Source organism: Bubalus bubalis, chromosome 13 (assembly GCF_019923935.1).
Source record: "Bubalus bubalis isolate 160015118507 breed Murrah chromosome 13, NDDB_SH_1, whole genome shotgun sequence".
NCBI lineage: Eukaryota > Metazoa > Chordata > Mammalia > Artiodactyla > Bovidae > Bubalus > Bubalus bubalis.
This window is the reverse complement of record NC_059169.1, coordinates 8,911,499-8,931,583: the sequence shown is the minus strand read 5'-3', so window position 1 is coordinate 8,931,583 and position 20,085 is coordinate 8,911,499. Positions and strand designations below refer to the sequence as shown.

General features: G+C 40.0%; 1 protein-coding gene across 2 annotated transcripts in view; it reads right to left on the bottom strand.

The window, feature by feature from the left end:
• The window catches only part of FGF14 (fibroblast growth factor 14), a 629,173-nt gene that overhangs the window by 97,298 nt on the left and 511,790 nt on the right, over window positions 1-20,085 (bottom strand). For both annotated transcript variants that reach the window (XM_006042242.4, XM_006042243.4), the window contains exons 2-3: window positions 17,206-17,316; window positions 9,824-9,927 (exon numbers count right to left, since the gene is read on the bottom strand). In XM_006042242.4, the coding sequence (XP_006042304.1) occupies window positions 9,824-9,927; window positions 17,206-17,316 (215 nt within the window). The remainder of the gene's footprint in view (window positions 1-9,823; window positions 9,928-17,205; window positions 17,317-20,085) is intronic.

Below are 20,085 nucleotides of genomic sequence, written 5' to 3'. Positions count from 1 at the left end.
ATGCAGCATCACCACTCAACTCATTAATGCAAATATGACCATGTTAGAGGCAGACATTGCATAACTGAGTTCTGCCTCTGTGGGATTATCATGCCCTTTCAGAAAAGAAAATGTGTAAATAACTGCTTTTCTGCAATTCCAACTCAAGAAATAAACACACTCATCTCCTCTCTGCTGATGTTTAATGTTTTTCGTGGGGAAATGATAAGTGGCATGCATAATAAATATCATGCACAAGGAAGGCACTCAAGGAGCAGATTAATAAAATCTGCTGGTGAAACTGATTCCACCTGAACAATGAGCAATCAAGAACTACAGGCTGAAGACTTCCTATGTATCCATCGCTATCGAAGGAATGATAAGAAATGTACAAATATAATCACGGAATTACAGATTCGGCGAAAAAATAGGAGAAAAGAGTCTTAGAATTATTCATCTAGTCAAGATGTCCTCTGAATGGTTTCCTCCTATCTATTTCACTTTAGAGGGTTTGTTTGTCTGTTTTTAAATCAGGAATTTTTCACACATCTTTGAAGCTCCAGTGCATACAACACACAATAGCTGTCAATGGGAGGCATGGGATAATGTGGGTTGATCTGAATGAGCAAATAACTGAATTTATGATTATACACATCTCTGCGGAGTTCTTGGCTCTTCAGCCTACATTTAAATGTTGAGTAATTATACTGAGCAGCAATAATCTTCTATATATTTCTTACACACTCTTTTCATATCAGACATGTGTTTAATTTGTGTGAGTCTTTGGAATAGTTAAAATACATATATATGTGTGTGTGTGAGTGTGTGTGTATAAAATGATGGGTCCACATGGGATCAATCCACTCTCTACTCAGGACCCAGAAAAGATGCTCAAAACCCCAGGAACATGCTGACCATCTAAGGCAGGAGGGAACCTCCTTTGTTTCAGGAATGGGACTTGTGTAGGAGGGTCCTGCCGAGAGAAAACCAAACTAGTCTCAGGGGAAGCACAGGCTTAGGAAAAAAATAAACAAGAGATAGATGTATTTATTTCATTAGTAATTAAAAAAAATCTCAAAAGAGTTCGCTTCTGAAGCAACCCAGATTCGCTGTCACTGGAAACCTGCTGTTTACAGGATGCGCTTGTTTTGAACCACCCTTCAGGCCAGGAGGTGCCCACCAGCTCCAGGCCCATCATCTCAGGGAGACCCCTTGAGCTTTACAGGAGGGAGATGTCTCTCTTCCAGGATTGAAAACCAGCTGTTATTAGTTGGACATTCAATATCTTTCTTTCTGTTTCTCTTACTTTATTTTCTTAAGTTTCAGCAAGATTCCTGTCTTTCCCTATTTTATCTTGATGCTCCAGGTCACATATCTTGTCCTATTCTTTCGAGATTGAACGGAGTGATCGCAGCTGGGATTTTTCTCCATGCATTTCCTCAAAGGCCAACTCACCTGGTCAGTGGGAAAGGTGAGCATTTTTACCCGTTATGTCATTCTGCTTATTTCATCAGGCTTGCCCGGTGGCTCAGTGATAAAGAATCCGCCTGCCAATGCAGGAGATTTGAGTTTGATCTCTCAGTTGGGAAGGTCCCCTGGAGAAAGAAATGGCAACCCACTCCAGTATTCTTGCCTGGGAAATCCCATGGACAGAGGAGCCTGGCAGGCTACAGTTCAAGGGTTCATGAAAGAGGGGGACATGACTGAGAGGCTGAACACACAACACACTCTGCCTACTTCATGGGGGCTTGAAGTGGACTATGAATTTGTAAATAACAACAACAATGATAATAATAAAGCAATGATAAATATAAAATGATTTATATTTTAAATAATGATGCAGTGATGCAGACCCTTGTTTATCAAGGGTGCTCCTTCAGGCACGTGTGTTAGAAATGCATATTCAAAATTCTGAATTGGTGTTTAATTAACCTTTTAGGTGAATGTCCTGGAGTCTGGATATTTACAATGCTATCTGAGGAAGTCGTATGTATAATGAGGATTGGGAATTTTTGTAAGAATATCCAAAGGTCTGATATATTATCATGTTATTAGCATCATTTTTATAAAGGTACAAGATATGAATGTACTCAGCAAGTCCTCTGCTTTATTACCTGGTATCCCAAATTGCTCCTATTGATTCTGTATATTTACAAATCAGGCAAAATATATTAGAAAGCTTTTTGAAGAAGTCATGCTATTTAATAAGGTTCTTTCTAACATCTAACTTCCTCCCTGCAGATGCTGTTGACCCAACTTCTTCAGCTCTGTCTGATATTCTGGAGGAAAAGGAAAACACCATCATCCATCGCAGAACAATTCTTTCTCCACCTGCAAACCATTCTTAAGACAGCCTTAGATAGATTCTTCCAGGACACAAGAGCTTCAGCATCATCCAGTCATCATTTAGTGGGGTTATTAACCCACCTCATATCCTGGTCCAGCTGAAGGTAGCATCTTCATCCACCCCAGCTCCCTCCTCCTTTGGGGTTTTATTTTCTTCGAGGGAAGCATCATAACTCACCAGGTTCTGACTTAATCATATCAGAGTGAGCCTTGATTCTGTTGCCTCCCATACCCAGGCAACAGCAGACTTCTTTCCATAACTTCTTCCTTTATTTATGTATTTTTGGCTGTGCTGAGTCTTCATTGCTGCATGGGCTTTTCTCTAGTTTCAAAGAGCGTGGCTACTCTAGTTGTGGTATGCAGGTTTCTCACTGTGGTAGCTTCGCTTGTGGTGGGGCATGGACCCTAGGGCTAAAGGGCTTCAGTAGTTGTGGCTCCAGGGTTCTAGAGCACAGGCTTAACAGTTTGGCACATGGGCTTCGTGGCTCAACTTCATGTGGGGGTCTTCCCAGACCAGGGATTGAACCCATGTCTCCTGCATTGGCAGGCAGAGGCTTTACCACTGAGCCACCAGGGAAGCCCTCCATAACATCTCAAGAACCATCTTCAAATATCTCTCCACCCTTTCAGTTCAGTTCAGTCGCTCAGTCGTGTCCGACTCTTTACGACCCCATGAATCGCAGCACGCCAGGCCTCCCTGTCCATCACCATCTCCTGGAGTTCACTCAAACTCATGTCCATCAAGTCAGTGATGCCATCCAGCCATCTCATCCTCTGTCGTCCCCTTGTCCTCCTGCCCCCAATGCCTCCCGGCATCAGAGTCTTTTCCAATGAGTCAACTCTTCGCATGAGGTGGCCACAGTACTGGAGTTTCAGCTTCTTTATCATTCCCTCCAAAGAAATCCCAGGGCTGATCTCCTTAAGAATGGACTAGTTGGATCTCCTTGCAGTCCAAGGGACTCTCAAGAGTCTTCTCCAACACTACAGTTCAAAAGCATCAATTCTTTGGTGCTCAGCTTTCTTCACAGTCCAACTCTCACATCCATACATGACCAGTGGAAAAACCATAGCCTTGACTAGACCGACCTTTGTTGGCAAAGTAACGTCTCTGCTTTTGAATATGCTATCTAGGTTGGTCATAACTTTTCTTCTAAGGAGTAAGCATCTTTTAATTTCATGGCTGCAGTCACCATCTGCAGTGATTTTGGAGCCACAAAAAATAAAGTCTGACACTGTTTCCACTGTTGCCCCATCTATTTCCCATGAAGTGATAGGACCGGATGCCATGATCTTCATTTTCTGAATGTTGAGCTTTAAGTCAACTTTTTTCACTCTCCTCTTTCACTTTCATCAAGAGGCTTTTTAGTTCCTCTTCACTTTCTGCCATAATGGTGGTGTCATCTGCATATCTGAGGTTATTGATATTTCTCCCGGCAGTCTTGATTCCAGCTTGTGCTTCTTCCAGCCCAGCGTTTCTCATGATGTACTCTGCATATAAGTTAAAGAAGCAGGGTGACAATATACAGCCTTGACGTACTCCTTTTCCTATTTGGAACCAGTCTGTTGTTCCATGTCCAGTTCTAACTGTTGCTTCCTGACCTGCATATAGGTTTTTAAAGAGGCAGGTCAGGTGCTCTGGTATTCCCATCTCTTTCAGAATTTTCGACAGTTTATTGTGATCCACACAGTCAAAGGCTTTGGCATAGTCAATAAAGCAGAAGTAGCTCCACCCTTTCCAGTCCCTTAATTCCCGAGTTGCCAACACCAGTGTCTCTTGGCCCAGAAACAAAGCTAACATGTGTCTAGAAACAAAGTTACTGTGTGTGGCGTGTCTTCCTTTATTCAGTCAAGGAGCTGTTGTCACTGTGGCCATACTGATTACAGGATTCATGCCATCCACTGCCTGGTACATAAAGTAAAACAGGAAGTGGGAGGCACGGGTGGGCAGCCCACCAGCAGTCAGGTAAACAGCAAGCAGTTTCCTGAGGATGGGTGTCCTGAGATGTCATTCAGAGACAAGACGGGTATCTTCTGACACACAAGAACTCACACAAGAGTTCATGGGCACAGGGAAGAACTCACACAAGACTCCATGGGCACAGAAATACAGGGGAGGGATCGTGTATGCCTGTGGACGAAAAACTTCCAGGCAAGAAGAGAAAGCGTTGGAGGAAGTTAGATATCGCACTGCGACATAACAAAGCGGCTCCATCTTTATGCCCAAACCTGAGCCATGAACAGAGGGCCAAACATCAAGAAGGAAAGAACGCTGTTCCATCTTGTTTTGCTAGAGCTGCGGACTGGGCAGAAGGATGTAGCGCTGATGGTAGGAGGTGGCCGGGAGGTCCGAGACTTGCCTGTCTGGGTGTTCTTATTAAGTGGAGGACAGACAACCACACAAATAGAGAAGTGTAGTGAGAGACGCCCGCCAGCACAGAGCTGGACAGCGGGGCCCCCTTTGTAGAGAGGGTCATGAAACTGTTTCTGAAAGAGACAACTATAGTATCAGAAAAACCATCTCAGACCAACTAGATAAGACTTTGAGGTCCCTGAAAATACTTTTCTTAAGAATACATAGCATTTAGCTTTCCTCCTCCTTAATTATAGACTACTTCACTACCCCGCTGCCCCATGCCAACACACACAATCAGCGTGCACGTATAGTTTCAGCATCCAGATACCCCAGGGCCTGAGCGAAGAAGCGTGCAGCTCTGCTTCAAATTTCTACAAAGTTCAACTTAGCGGCAGATGAAGTCAGGAAAATCAAATATTTTATTCCACCCAGTGTTAGTTTCTGGGCCTGGGTCGTCTGCCTACCAATTTTCACCAAATCTACTCTCACCATTTTGGTCTAAAGCTACCATCAACGCCCCCATCAGCCGTGGAAACAATGCTTGTTGCGTGGAGGTTGGGCACTGGGCTACCAGCTTTAGAATCACCCACCAGTGAAGGAGGGATTCTTATTAAACTGTGGATTCCTGGGCCTCCCCCGACATATTGGATTGAAATATCTAGAGGTTCACCCAAGGAATCTTTATTTTTCCCATTTGTCCATGTGACTCTTAGGAGTCCTGATATTTACAATGCTTTTCTTGATTTGTTTTTAAAATCTACATGGAAAGGAATTGTCTTCCTCTCCACTTGCATCTCTTGGTTAAGAGACTCAGATGAAATACAGATTTCAGGAGAACACCAGGGCTCACTGTTTCTCTAGATGCCTGCATTGGGGTAACAGAAACATTTACAGCCCCACTTTGGGGTGGGGACATATATTCACATAACTATCAGCCTGTGATAAGAAAATGAAAATGAATCTTTATACACTTTATGTACATTTTTTTTTTTACCTCATCATCGAGAAGTCAACCAGATTGAAACTAGAATTTTAACACCCCAAATTATTAAAGCATCCAAGGAACACGTTTTCCTGCCTTAGATCCAAGATCCTGGGTTTTATCCATTTTATCATCAGTCTCCTTTCTCTCCTTCCCCCACAACCCCTCACTTTCTTATATCAGAAACACCCTTTGGCTTCAACTATTCTCTATTTCTGCCCAGCTGATGAATGCTATTTTTCTTTCATCCCAAGTTTTCTTGAGTGTTTGGAATTTACATTCGAACCTTAACTTTCTATGGAGGATTGACTTAGTTTTTCAAAGTTGTAGGTTGTTTGGAAGGGAGAAAACAAGCGAACAAACAAAGGAACAAAAAGAAACCCACCCTTGACTGTTCCTCACAGCACTATAAATAGTCTGGAGTTGGTCAACATGCATTTTGTTCCCTAAACATTATTTTAAACTAATTCTTTTAAAAAGTATTTCCTTGTCAGTTTCTGTTCTGTGACCTTACAGCCTGTGTTCTACCTTCCAGCAAACCGCATCTGACATCAAATCTCTTGAGAGGCCTCTTCAAGTAACATATTAGAATCATTATGACCACAAAAGAAATGACTATTGTCATGCTGATGAAAAGATTCCACAGGGAGCAAGTGCCTTCAGCATCGGAAATGTGATTGTTTACATCTCAGTCAAGATTCCTTCTTTCATCCCCCTGAGGTGAAATTATCTGACAAATTAAATATCTTTATTTGGATGGCAAGGGATTATGAGAGTTTCAAGTCAGATTCCAAGAGTGACTTTCAGTTAATGGAACTCACTTTGAGAGATCTCAGTATTTTATTGCCTACATTCCAAATCTATAGATCCTCAGTAACACTGATCTCATGTCAGACACTAGTCTAATTTGATCTTTTAAAAGTGGACACAAAACAGACTCCTTCATTTCTCAGACTTCAATCTTTATATCAAACTTTTTCTTTAAATCGTAGCTTGGGTGGAGTTTTCCTTTTAAAAAAGTTACTCAGCTTAGTTCAAAACTTCTTGGTTAGGTTAACCCATGTTAGCTTTAAAGTTTAAGCTCAAACGTTACATGGAATACATTTTAAGAATATTAAACACCCAGTATATAATAGCAATATGTACTTCCCAGGGGGTGTTAATATCAGTATATACTTCCCAGGTGGTTCAATGGTAAAGAATCCGCCTGCCAATGCTGGAGAAGCATGAGATTCTGGTTCAATCCCTGGGTCCTGAAGATCCCCTGGAGGAGGAAATGGCTAGCCACTCCAGTATTCTTGCCTGGAAAAGTTCCACTGACAAAGGAGCCTGGCGGGCTACAGTCTACGGGTTCGCAAAGAGCCAGACACGGCTGAATGAGCACGCACACATATGATATCCAACTTTCCCCCTGACAAATATTTTCTGATTTTCTTTTACTTGAGATTCCCCAAAAGAAACAGATTATGTTTCAAATGATACTTCTTAATGTTTGAAATTAACAATTCCCTAGGTAACAACTCCCTAAAGATTTGTATGACATCATCTTGTGTATATAACTTCTCGCTAGAGTAAGTGCCAGACCACATTATGGAAAATGTCTGGTGCATGAAAGCCCTATGGTGCAACAGTTAAAAGTGATCTGATGAGTCTGACTAATAAGGCTCAAATCCTATCTTCTCTTTTTACTGGTGACTGACGACTCTTTAGGCTCTCTGTGTATCCCTAAGATAATTTTAATGGTATTTGCTTAATTGGTTGGGAGGATTAAATGAGCTAAGACTGCAAGGCACTTAGAACAGTACTAGGGAGAGTGCACTAGGTAAATATTAACCATTGTCATCATTATATATTAGAGTAACTGTGATGTTATCTTGTGCTAGTTCTCATTTTGCTAGGTTCTCGGAAACTAATTACGGAATAAAGGACTGAATGTGGGGAAACATTCCTTTCTCCTGAAGTATTGAAGTTCAAATTCCATTACCTTGAAATAAACAGAGCACTTTCACTAGATAATATTAGTAAAAACTGGAAATCACACTTGATTTGGGTCTAAATCCTTTTTCTATAAGATGCTGAGGATTCTAAGGGCCTGGCCTGGGCAGGCGTAAGCTGGGTGAATAGAGTGCTCCTTCCTACGTCCTGGGTTCAGAGCAGAGAGTCAAATATGAGAAGAAGAGAAAACCCAAGTCCTGCAAATCAGAAACTCAATGACCTCAACTGGAAGGCCCCAAACCAAATAACTGGAGAAACTGGGAGGTGACGGCAGAAAACAGCAAGTCGGATGAAAAGCCTGACCTCTTCCCGGGACAAATCCTGGTGCGTGCTGCTCCCCCAAGATGTGCTTCTTGGGTAGAAGGACCTTATTCAAGGTGTTGAGGACTGAACCAGGCAGCTGGCTCTGTCCTCATTCTATTCTTGTCCCACCACTTACACTGCACCCTACATAACCAGCACTTGGATTTTAAGCTAAGACACAGACGCACTCTGATATTCTCTACCTTTAAAAAAAAATGCCATTCAGGTACAACCCCATCACAAGAAAACAGCATCTCAGAAGCAAAAGAGATCAAACACACATTTACACTTCCCCTGACATCAATGCCTACACTAGAGCAGGAAGACATGGTAAAATCATCCGCAGGATCAGAACTAGAGGCGATGGCAGAAACTGCATCTGATCACTTTTAGGCATCTCAGAAATGACTGGGGGAGACGAAGAAACAAAAATAAGAGCACGCACGTCAAATCAATGAAACTGACTTCATTTGAGATAAGGCATCTCTAGGAAATGATCTTTATCTGAGTAGACCTTTTCTAAAGGGGAGATAGGGAATTCCAGCTTCCTCTGGCTCCCAATATGTTGAATATTCATCTTGGGCAACCGAATGCAATTTGCATAATGCGGGGCCCAGGTCTGCAGCAAGAATGGCCTTCAGGGAATGAGAAAGTTTTCAGAAAGACTAGAGCATGTCTCAGCTCAACAGGAAGGGAATCCACGGCTCACATTTTATTTCTTGACAGGATTTTCCCAGATTTTGCTGAAGAAAATGTATCACATTTCATGGGAGTCCCCAGAGAACCCTTCTGTTCTGCTTAAGTTTTAGCGGTGTGTGTGTGTGTGTGTAAAATGTATGTATGTATGTATACATTTTTTTATGACAATATTTAACAACAGAGTTTTAAAGAATTCACAGGAAGATGACAGGAAAACCCAAATAAGAGAATCTCCTCTGAGGCTCCATGACTTTAATCTGTCAGTTTTTGCTCAAGGGATAATGGAAAGAAGTATTTCCATCTTAAGTCTCTATTGCTTGGACCTCTGGCAGATACGAATTCTAACTGCATTATAATATATGTACACAGCCCATCTAAATGCAAATCACTCATAAACAGTAAATATTACAGAAGAGAATGGAAAGGTGCTCAGATGGTAAAACACATGAATACAAAACCAAGATTTGCTTACATTTAAATGCGATACACATTTTGATATTAGAAATATTTTCCCAGTAAAACACTCAACTCAATCTCAATTCTTGTTTTTTAAAAGAACTACGCTCTCCTAAATTTTCTCATCTAGAATTACATTTACTCTGTTTCTTTTTGCAAAATAATCTTTTACAAGAAACTCCCTAAGAAAAGTACATTTCTAAATAGAAATAGAAAAGGATTACATTAATATCAATCCTTTCTAATAGCAATTAGATAATAAAATTTCGTTTGGGTTTGAAAGTGGACAGATATTACTGCATTTTTCTTAGCCTATAAAGTATCAGCCTATTGTGTTCTTTGCCTTACATTTAAAAAGAAGGAAAGAAAATGATCTCTTATATAACATCAACCACCTAACAGAAAACTTAAAATTTGGAATATTTGAATAAAGTGGATAAGATCTCTTAAAAAAAAGTCAATCCCTTCAAAATTTCTCAATTTTTGATGAACTGGGACATATAAAAATATGCAAACACACAACTTTAAGAGGTAATGTTCCTCTTCTGCTTGATACACTGATACATTACCAAACATTGCTGAATCATGAATTAACAGCTCCTAGGCATTGTCATAAAGGTCAGACACTAAAGCCAAACTGAAAGCATTCTCCTTTTTGTGGTGGCTGCTATCGCTGTTTTGATGGCCAATACCTTGGATGTGTTACTTACTGATGGGTAGAGGTAACCTTCTCCATTCATGGCTACGTACAACCCCGTCTTCACTCCCTGGATTGCAACGACCCGCAGTCCCACTGGTATGAGGTTGAACAGTGCTGCAAAGAGAAAGACGGTCTGTCACCAATGGGCAGGGGGAAGCAGAGTACCTCCCCCCATCACTTTTCTGTTTCATTTATTGTATTTGAGAGACATTATGTCCGTTATAACCTTCTGAGAGGGTCCAATTCATTACCTTCTATCTCTCTATTTAAGAAGTTTCTGTTAGGAGTAAAGATAGCACTTGAGCTCTAATTTGTAGATCTTAGCAGGCTCCCTACATTCTGAAGAACGGTGGGATAAACGGAATCAAGCCTGTAATCACAACTCCAGCATCACAGTCTCCAACACCATTTGATACGAGAAAAAATCAGCTTGGAAGACTCTCAAAGAGCAAGTTTTATTTTAAAGATTTTTTTTTTTTTAATGTGGACCATTTTTAAAGTCTTTATTGAATTTGTTACAATATGGTTTCTGTTTTATGTTTTGGTTTTTCGCTCACAAAGCGTGTGTGATCTTAGGTTCCTGACCGACCAGCGATCAAATCCATACTCCCTGAATTGGAAGGTTAAGTCTTAACCACTGGACCACCAGGGAGGTACCCTAAAAGAGGAGAATTTTAAAAGCCCAAGTTGAGTGTTTATCTGGTCTTTTAGGTGGAAGATTTGCTTCATTACTGCAATGTAGTACAGGCAAGAAGTTAAAAAGGTAATTGCAAAGCTAAATTACTCTTGCAGAACCAACATGACATGCCAGCAGAGCCCAGAAAAGATGTGCACCTGCCCATGTGCTAAATTTAGAAAGAACTAATCACACCGAATGGGGTACGAATTGCAGAGAGGGAATTTTCTTCATTAATATTTCAGAAAATTATGAGTGAACACTAAAACAAAGAGGGAAGAGCGTTCAATTTTACCCCCTGAAGAGATAAGAATTTTTCCATGTTCTATTTCTTCCTTTATCGACCAAAAATGTATTCGTATGTAAATTTCACATTGAAGATAGTAATGTTATCATTGATTTTTTTTTAAGTCCTAATTAACATCCTTCATAATGCATTTCCTTGCCAGGGTTACATATGACTGTGTAGTGAGCATTTTAGCATCATTCTTATTTTTCCCCTTTGGCCACATGGCATGTAGGATCTTAGTTCCCAGATCAGGGATTGAACCCTCACCCCTTGCAATTAAGTGCAAGAGTCTTAACCACTGAATCTCCTAGGAACTGTCTAGCATTATTCTTGGTGATGACTGCTTGGAGATTTTATTATAGACACATTTATAAGATTATCGTTAATTATGAGAGGTTATCTGCTCCTATTTGCATTCTTAATTCAAGTCTAGAATTAAGTAAGAGAACCAGCCCAGAAGAGGCAATGAAAGCACTCAAGTGTTGAAGTAAATGTACAAGGAAAATATCTTAGGTTTAGGCTCTTGCTTGTATTCCATGAAGAATACATAATTTGAAAGATGTGGGCAATTTTGACTTAAATCTGTGGGTCTACTCAGTACATAATTTTAAATGGACTTTCTACATTGTGTTCTATTTAAATTCCGAGGCACATGTTTTCTCTGATCGAGTTGGGGGAGATTACACCTTCTCTTCCAGTTACTATATGTTACTGATCTTGGGATCTCAAGATGTCTGTACTACTCAGATGATGAAATGAGAATGGCTGGCCGTGACCCTTGAGAATTATCCCTACAAGAACATTCAGGGGCATCAGGTTTTGTGGATATTCACTTTCAGGATGCAAACTAGCATTGAACTGTCTTCTGTAGGATTCTAGGGGCTTATAATACCCTTACGGAGGAATGAGGCTTATGTTTGCTTATTTCTATTATATTATTTAATGTTAAACATGAGTGTGGAGTGATTGAATACTTGTGACATGGCAACATTCAGTATTTCTCCTTTTTTAATTTTTTGGCTGCGCTATGCAGCAGGTGAGATGTCAGTCACCCAACCAGGGATTGAACTCACACCCTCTGAATTGGAAGTGCAGAGTCTTAACCACTGGACAACCAGGGATGTCTCCTCAGTATTCCTTCTTCATGGAAGAAAGTCATTGGATGTTTTCACTCTCTTCAATATCGCCTGAACTGCCCCATCTTGCTAATATTTTGAAAGGATTGGCACCATAGGATAATTCCTGATTTATTTGCAAACGTTTTTAGGGAAAACCATAATTGTGCATCTGCCCAAGCAAACTATTCTATCTGAACCTATTGAAATGTATTTATTCCAACCTTCATATATGTCTGATGGTATTGTGTGTGTGCTCAGTCATGTCTGACTCTTTGCAACCCCATGGACTATACAGTCCATGGTAATCTCCAGGCCAGAATACTGGAGTGGGTAGCCTTTACCTTCTCTAGGGGATCTTCCCAACCCAGGGATTGAACCCAGGTCACCCTCATTGCATGTGGATTCTCTACCAGCTGAGCCACAAGGGAAGCCCTGTACTGTATTTTTTTTTTTAAATTACTTTTCCCCTCCCCAGGGTTTTGACTGAGACCTGAATTATAATAGTTAATATCATTTATAGGAAGAAAACAGAAAGTGAATCCATAGAACCACTATAATGCGGAAGCCCACTCAGAGTTGACCATGACAGATCCATGGTGCTTGTCATAACAACAGATACTCACATTAATTGAAACATTATCATGGGTTTTCAGCCTTTTTATGTCTAACACAATCATAAAGCAATCCCACAAGGCCTGGGGGAGTAAGAATAATGAAGATGTGCATGCTACTTTGTCCATTCTGTGGAACACTCCAGTCTCCATATGATAGTGAATTTCATTCAACCCTGGCTGCGCTTTAAAACTAGCTGTAATCATAAGACAGGATGAAAGAAAGTGAAAAGTGAAAGTAAACTCGCTCAGTCGTGTCCGACTCTTTGCCACCCCATGGACTATAGCTCACCAGGCTCCTCTGTCTATGGGATTTTCCAGGCAAGAGTACCAGAGTGGGTTGCCATTTCCTTCTCCAGGGCATCTTCCCAACCCAGGGATTGAACCTGGGTCTCCAGCATTGCAGGCAGACGCTTTACTGTCTGAGCCACCAGAGAAGCCTTATAAGACAGGATGGCTATGCCCAACTCCAGAGCAATGAAATTAAATCAGAGCCTCTGGGAGTAGGTTTAGGGCATCAGGAACTTTTCTTTTTTTTTTTTTTTTAAAAAAAGCTCCTCAAACGATCCTAGCCTACAGACAAGGTGAGAACCACCTTCCTGAGGCCTGTTGAATAGTAGGCCTTGTGAGGGAACAGCCAGTTTTATACATCAGGTTAGCAGGTTGGGAATCTCTAAGGTAAGAGGGATTGGTTTGGGTGGGGTTTCAGTCTAGCAATAAAGACTGACACATGAATATTTCTATAGCCCTCTTCTGCTTTCAGTTTCTGGTAGTGGGAACAGTGACCTTTAAGAGCACAGGAAAATCCCAAGCTTTTGACCACTTGCCAAAAGTAAACTGAAGAAAAATATCATTCTCTAATCAAATACCATAGTCATGGTAATGCTTATCTCTGGTGCATAGAAGGGAAGCTCTAAGAATTTCAAAGCAACACACTCTGTAAAATGAGTGTGATGATAAAGTACCCCAGGATTTCACTTCTGTTTGTGAAAGATGTTTCCAGGGCATTGGAAGCCTGGGTAACCAGGTGAGTTGCTCCAGAATCTCTCAGTTAGGACCAATTATCCACCCTTCCCCATTTACTTGCCCCAAAAGTTGTAGATCTCAGCTGGTGATCCAGGGAATGCGCTAGCATCAGGGCGTTAGGTTTGCTTGCCGCCCTTTCTCCCTTTGAAGTCATTTAAATTTTTTGACAAAGAAAGCTTAGCAGGGTGGTTCTGACTTTGCCTAGTACTGTGCTATGCTGTCACATCCGACTTCTTGCAGCTCTATGGACTGTAGCCCGCAAGGTTCCTCGGTCCACGGGATTCTCCAGGCAAGAATACTGGAGCGGTTGCCATGCCCTCCTCCAGTCCTGACCCAGGGATTGAACCCAGGTCTCCTGCTTTGCAGGTGGATTCTTTACCAGCTGAGACAACAGGGAAGCCCTTACCTAGTTCTAAGTAATCTCGTATTTACTAGTGGGCTAGCAATGAGCTCCAGTCATGCAGGTTCAAGCCTCAGTTCTCTCATTTGGTGACTTTCGGGGTGCCATCAGGGTGACTTTTAGGTTATTCCTCTTTATTTTTCCTACCGATGGGTGACTAATCTTTGTTTTGTATTCAGAGAAATAGCAAAAAAACTGGAATGTTTGTGAATAATTACATCACACTCTCAAGCAAAATGGAGAAGGAAATGGCAACCCACTCCAGTATTCTTGCCTGGAGAATCCCATGGACAGAGGAGCCTGGTGGGCTACAGTCTTTGGGGTTACAAGAGTCTGACATGATTGAAGTGACTTAGCTTAAGCAAAGAGGGCAGCGCTCCACTGAGGGCTTGTCTGTCTGTCAGTGTCTCTGACGCTCTCAGCTTCATTTCTAAAGATCACTTTTCAGGGTTAATGGTTTTCCCAGAACGTATGAGACTACTGTGATGAACCAGAGAAAAGAAGATATGTTGAAATTCATCCTATAAGCTTGTGCTTTTCAGTTAAGATGGTGATAGTATGAAAAAGTTGAGTTAATTAGTAATTCCCATTGCTTTTACAAAGCTGCTATAATCCTGCAATGTTTTATAAATTTTGCAGTCATGCAGTTTTCATAACCTTTTGAGGAGGGAACATCTATCTCAACCTGTTTTATTCTGTTCTGCTTTGTCTTTGCAACTGTTAAAACAGTAAGGAAACTAACCTAACTGACTTAAAGGGCACAGAAAGCACAGTGGTAACTTGTAAGAAAAGAAGCTGTGGGCTAGATCTTTGCAGAGGAATGGAAGCCCTTGTAGCCCGGTCACTATGATTTGGTTCTGATTTGCTTGTCCACTGGGGTTCCCATTCCTGCCTGGTTCCCAGAACTGTTCCTCAGCAGCATTGAGGGGGATTAGAAAGGATTTCAAGAGCCACACAGAGATTCTCTTCCAGGGGAAAAGCCTCATACATTTACTGAACAGAAGGTCCAGTATTTTTTAGTATCTCAGCTTCCCAGTCCAGTGTTTAATACTATGCAGATAATCAGATATAATCATGTGTGTGTATAATTTCTACACCTGCACTTTTATAATTTAGAAAATATTGTGCTGCTTATTCAATTGTGATGCAATACACAATAAAAAAAAAAAGTGTCTACTGATACTTCTAACTTGATATTGATTCCATCATGAAAAAACCAACTTCTTTGACACTACAAAAACAAAAGGAGAAGGTAGGGAAAAAACTCATGAAACATTTGCTTGAAGGAAGCTATTTTTTCAAGAAGTCCAGCTAAGCAGCATTTTCCTATAGCTATAATTTTTTTTCTTTCTTTGAAATTTTTTGTCTGATGGATGACATCAGCCTCTAGTCTGATAAATCAGAGTGTCATAGCTCTTATCGTGATCAGACTTACAGAAAACGTGCTTTCATGCTCTACTAGACTCTGGCCAAAGAAAATCAGAGACACTGAAGACATGAGAACTTAGGAATCTAAAGTCCATGACCCTCACGACTCTAACACACAAGAAAAAGAGAATACCTTTTGTCAAAGAGTGGGTGAGGAGTTTAAAGTAGGGAAAGGAAAATTAGCATATATATATATATTCATACATATATGTAATATATAGTAACATGAATCAGAAGAAACTAACATCTTCTGTAGGTCAGAGATGGTTAAGTGCTGACGATTTTGAGAGTTAAACCTAATATCAAAATCCCAACAGGTAAACAATGTTTGATGCCAATCTTATGAATAAAAACATCTTCTATTTCTTCCCTGTGTCTGAATTGCTTTACCTTCTCTTTTTCTTAATCAAGAGGAAGTAAAGCAAACAAAAATCAATGAACAAATATGACAGGGAAAGTCTAAAGTACAAAAGGATGACATAATAGAAACAAGGAGATGAAAAGATTAAAAACTGAATAGGAGGAAAATATAGATAAAGAAAATATTTAAAGTTGAAAGAAAAATTTTAAAATGAATTAATGTCCAAAGTCTAAAATACAAACACAATGTTTGGGAAAATAATGATATTTCACTCAGCAACACCAAATGCAAAAATAGCCTACTTTATATTATTAGCTTCTCTCAGAATCAGTGTATCTGAACAGTTGATGACTAGACTTTAAAATAGGAACTGTCTATAATTTGGTTATATGTATTCAAAGCCTCCTTCTTCCCATGGAATAAAGTTCTGTATGTGAAGGATAAATGCTAAATCGATGAAAAGATTCATATCCACTAGTATAATGTGATTACATATTTCTAATAAAATTGATTTTTGCTTTTCACTCATTCTCCTGAGCAATGAAAAGTGTCTACTTTCGAACTGATGTACTAAATTAAAGGGAATCAGAGGCCAGTATGCACAGAAAATAGGAAACAAAAACAGAGAAAATTGAAGAGAAGGAGTGCCAGAATAAAAATACAAAGAAAAGTTATATGTAAAGAAATCATAAAATGAAGACAGATATGAAAACAAAGGAAGGTGGGTGGCTTTTTTAATTTAAAAAAACAGCACAGATCCAATTTTATAAATAAATAATTCATACAATGCATTAAAAAGTACACAGCCTTCATGGTCCCTCTATAAAGAAAAATATTATCTTGTTGAACACAAAGAATTTGAAAAATAACACTTCTATTATTTGAAACAACTAATCCTTATTGTTCTTGAAAACACAAGAACTAATCCTTACTGTTCTTAATGATAACACAGTTATCATTAAGAAGCTACACACATGTACACCCATGGCTGATTCATGTGAATGTATGGCAAAAACCACTACAATATTGTAAAGTAATTAGCCTCCAATTAAAATAAATAAGTTAATTTACAAAAAAAAATTTACAAAAAAATTTACAAAAAAAATAAGTTAATTTACAAAAAAAAAAAGAAGCTGCTAAAATAAAACTTCCAAAGTAAACAAGTAATCAACTTTCATCTGAATGCATTAGTGCAGTTACTTTGATGATAACGAGATTCAAGTAACAATAACACTGGATATGACAACTGCTTGGGGAAAAAGCTGAAAAGATGAATAATTCTCTTAAAATGACAGGTGTCTTTAGTGGCTCTATGAATATTTCTATCCAGGTCCAAGGAGAATTTCAACGGCATTCTGGGGTATAACATTTGTAAAAATGAACGCACGTAAGCCAATATTTGCAACTGTATTTGTAAAGTCATGTAAGCAGCAGCGTCTCTTCTACCAATTGTGTGCACCGGTGGCCTGGGGTGGTCACTTACTAGAATTAGTGCTGTCGTCCTTGGTCCCGTCGAGAGCTCCATCGGGGTGCATTTGCAAGTAGTAGCCTTGCCTGCAATATAACCTGGTCACTATACCCTTGAGCTGGGGATCTGAAAGGCAAACACAGAGGTCATAAGCCTCACAACGCGTCACAGTGGAGTTTCTTTTTTCTTCTCTGCTTCTTTTCTTTCTTTCTCAGAAGTAAGAGGGTATTTTATAGAAACATTTTATAGAAGCACCTTTTATTTTATGTTTCCCAGAAATGTCTCTGCATTTCTCAAACCTGGAAGATGCTGATCACAGGAGGTGAAGAACATGCAGTCGTAAACTTATTTTACGTCAAGTCGTAAAGCCATAAACTTTAGATAACAGGTCATTAAAAAAAAACTGACAGACATGTATGTATTTAAATAATTAGTTAAAATGATTAAACTACTTAATCTATTTAGCTATTAGCTAAGTCTTAAACTAACTAGCTTAATAGTTTAAACTAATATCATTCAGGATGGTGGGACAAGAATTTTGCAAACTCCTGGCTTTAAGAAACCATATCAAAGGCTTTTTAATGGAATTTTTTTTTCACTTAACTTGACAAGTAATCCCCAAATGTGAAAAACTTTTATTAAAAAAAAAAAAAGCCATACTAACATTTGGTACACATTCTCAGAAAAAGCCCTGATATGGAGGGTGTTTCCTTGCTGCTTAAATGGTCACCCTAACTTGCACAGAAGTATTGTGCACTTAGAGGTGATCCACAGTAAAATGTGAAAACCAACTTCTGAACTCAGGGCGAGACACAGTAACAAACCTAAGCTCTCTGGCCATCAGTCAGTCAGTTCAGTCGCTCAGTTGTGTCTGACTCTTTGCAACCTCGTGGACTGCAGCACGCCAGGCTTCCCTGTCTGTCACCAACTCCCAGAGTTTACTCAAACTCATGTCCATCGAGTCAATGATGCCATCCAACCACCTCATCCTCTGCCATCCCCTTCTCCTCCTGCCTTCAGTCCTTCCCAGCATCAGGGTCTTTTCCAGTGAGTCAGTTCTTTGCATCAGGTGGCCAAAGGATTGGAGTTGTACTGCATTCAGCATTGCATTCAGCTTCAGCTGAATCGCCAATAATCTCTGGCCATAATCCAGGCCAATTAGATGAATTAGACAGATAATCCTATATAATTTATATAACCACAAGGGATAGTAAAATTATACACTATGGATTTTTATTCTTGTCTCAAATGGCTTAAGCTCAAGGACAGTGGAAGTTTATTAAAACTAAAAGGGAAAATACACAGTAACAGACTTCTCATTAGATGATTCATCGAAGAGATAGCCGGTCTAGTGATCCGGTGCTTCACAAAGAGCCAACTGTACCTTCAAAAATAAATATTTGCATGTAGCTTTTCAAAGGTCACCACCATCTCATGACTCAATTTGATGGGAGACATCAGAATCCTCCCCATGGCAACTAGCATGTCTCCACAACCCTTGAATGAGACATGCAAATGTGACCATGCTGTCAAAACAGGCAGTTGTTACAGAATGATGAAACCGAGCATGTTGTAATTGATCAAAAAATGATGGATGGCAAACAGGTGAACACACACAAAAAAATGTGCAAAAACAAACCAAAAAAGCTGTTCAAAACAGAATATCCTCAGCCTTTTGTTTTGTTCTCAAGAAATTAAAAAGAATGACAACATCTGTTTCTATGTACATCTGACTGTTTCTATGTACATCTGATGTATCTGATCATTTGAGAAATGCCCCCACCGCACAGATTTTCTTCAAAGATACTGTGATATTGAAGAATCTGGAAAATAATGCATGAAAACCACAGCAAGACAGCATTTGTGTAATCAAGCATGTTAGAACACAGGTGTTTTTGGAGGAGTAGGATAGAAAGAAACATCTAAGTGATTATTAAGTAGTAAAGAATCCGCCTGCAATGCAGGAGACCCAGGTTCCATCCGTGAGTTGGGAAGATCCCCTGAAGAAGAGAATGGCAATCCACTCCAATATTTTTGTCTGGAGAATCCCATGGACAGATCTTGGGGTCACAAAGAGTCGGACATGACTGGGTGACTAACACTCACACTAAAAGTGATTATTACAATTGTGTCATGCATGTTCCTTGTGTGCATGTGTGTTCAGTGGCGTCAGTTGTGCCTGATGCTATGGACTGTAGCTCACCAGAATGCTGTCTATGGGATTCTCCAGGCAGGGATACTTAAGTGGGTTGCCGTGCCCTTTTCCAGGGTATCTTCCTGAGCCAGGGATCGAACCCACGTCTCTTATGTCTACCTGCACTGGCAGGTGGGTTCTTTATCACTAGTGCCACATGGGAAGCCCCTTATGTTCCTTACTCTGTAGTATTTAACTTAAAAAATCACATAATTCTAATATGTGCCTAAGTGAACCTTACTCTGCTCATCACCCAATAAGTACTATTGAACCTTTAAGTACTGAGGATTTTTCCTAGTTTTGCTGTATTATATTTATGCTTGCCACTGAATATAGGTAGCACAAAAAAAGAAGGGAACAAAAGTGAAAAGGTGAGATAGGGGTGGGAATGCTTAGTTGCCATGAAAACATACAGAGCATTTCAGAGACAGAAAATTTTTTCTGCAAAAGCTTTATGTTCTGGATCACTTACTTTTAGTAATCCTATATTTTAGCTATGATATCTTCTGGACTTGAATTAAGTATACCAGGCAAGAAAGTGAGAAGACACGTGACCCTCACAAGTCCCTTCACACTTACAGAGAAAGCCCCCTTCTCTTTTGTTTCTTCTATTAAAAAGATAGAACAAGCACTGGAGAGAAAGTGGAGAAAAGCGAACCCTTCCTTGTGCATGGTTGGTGGGGGTGTAAATGGGGGCAGTC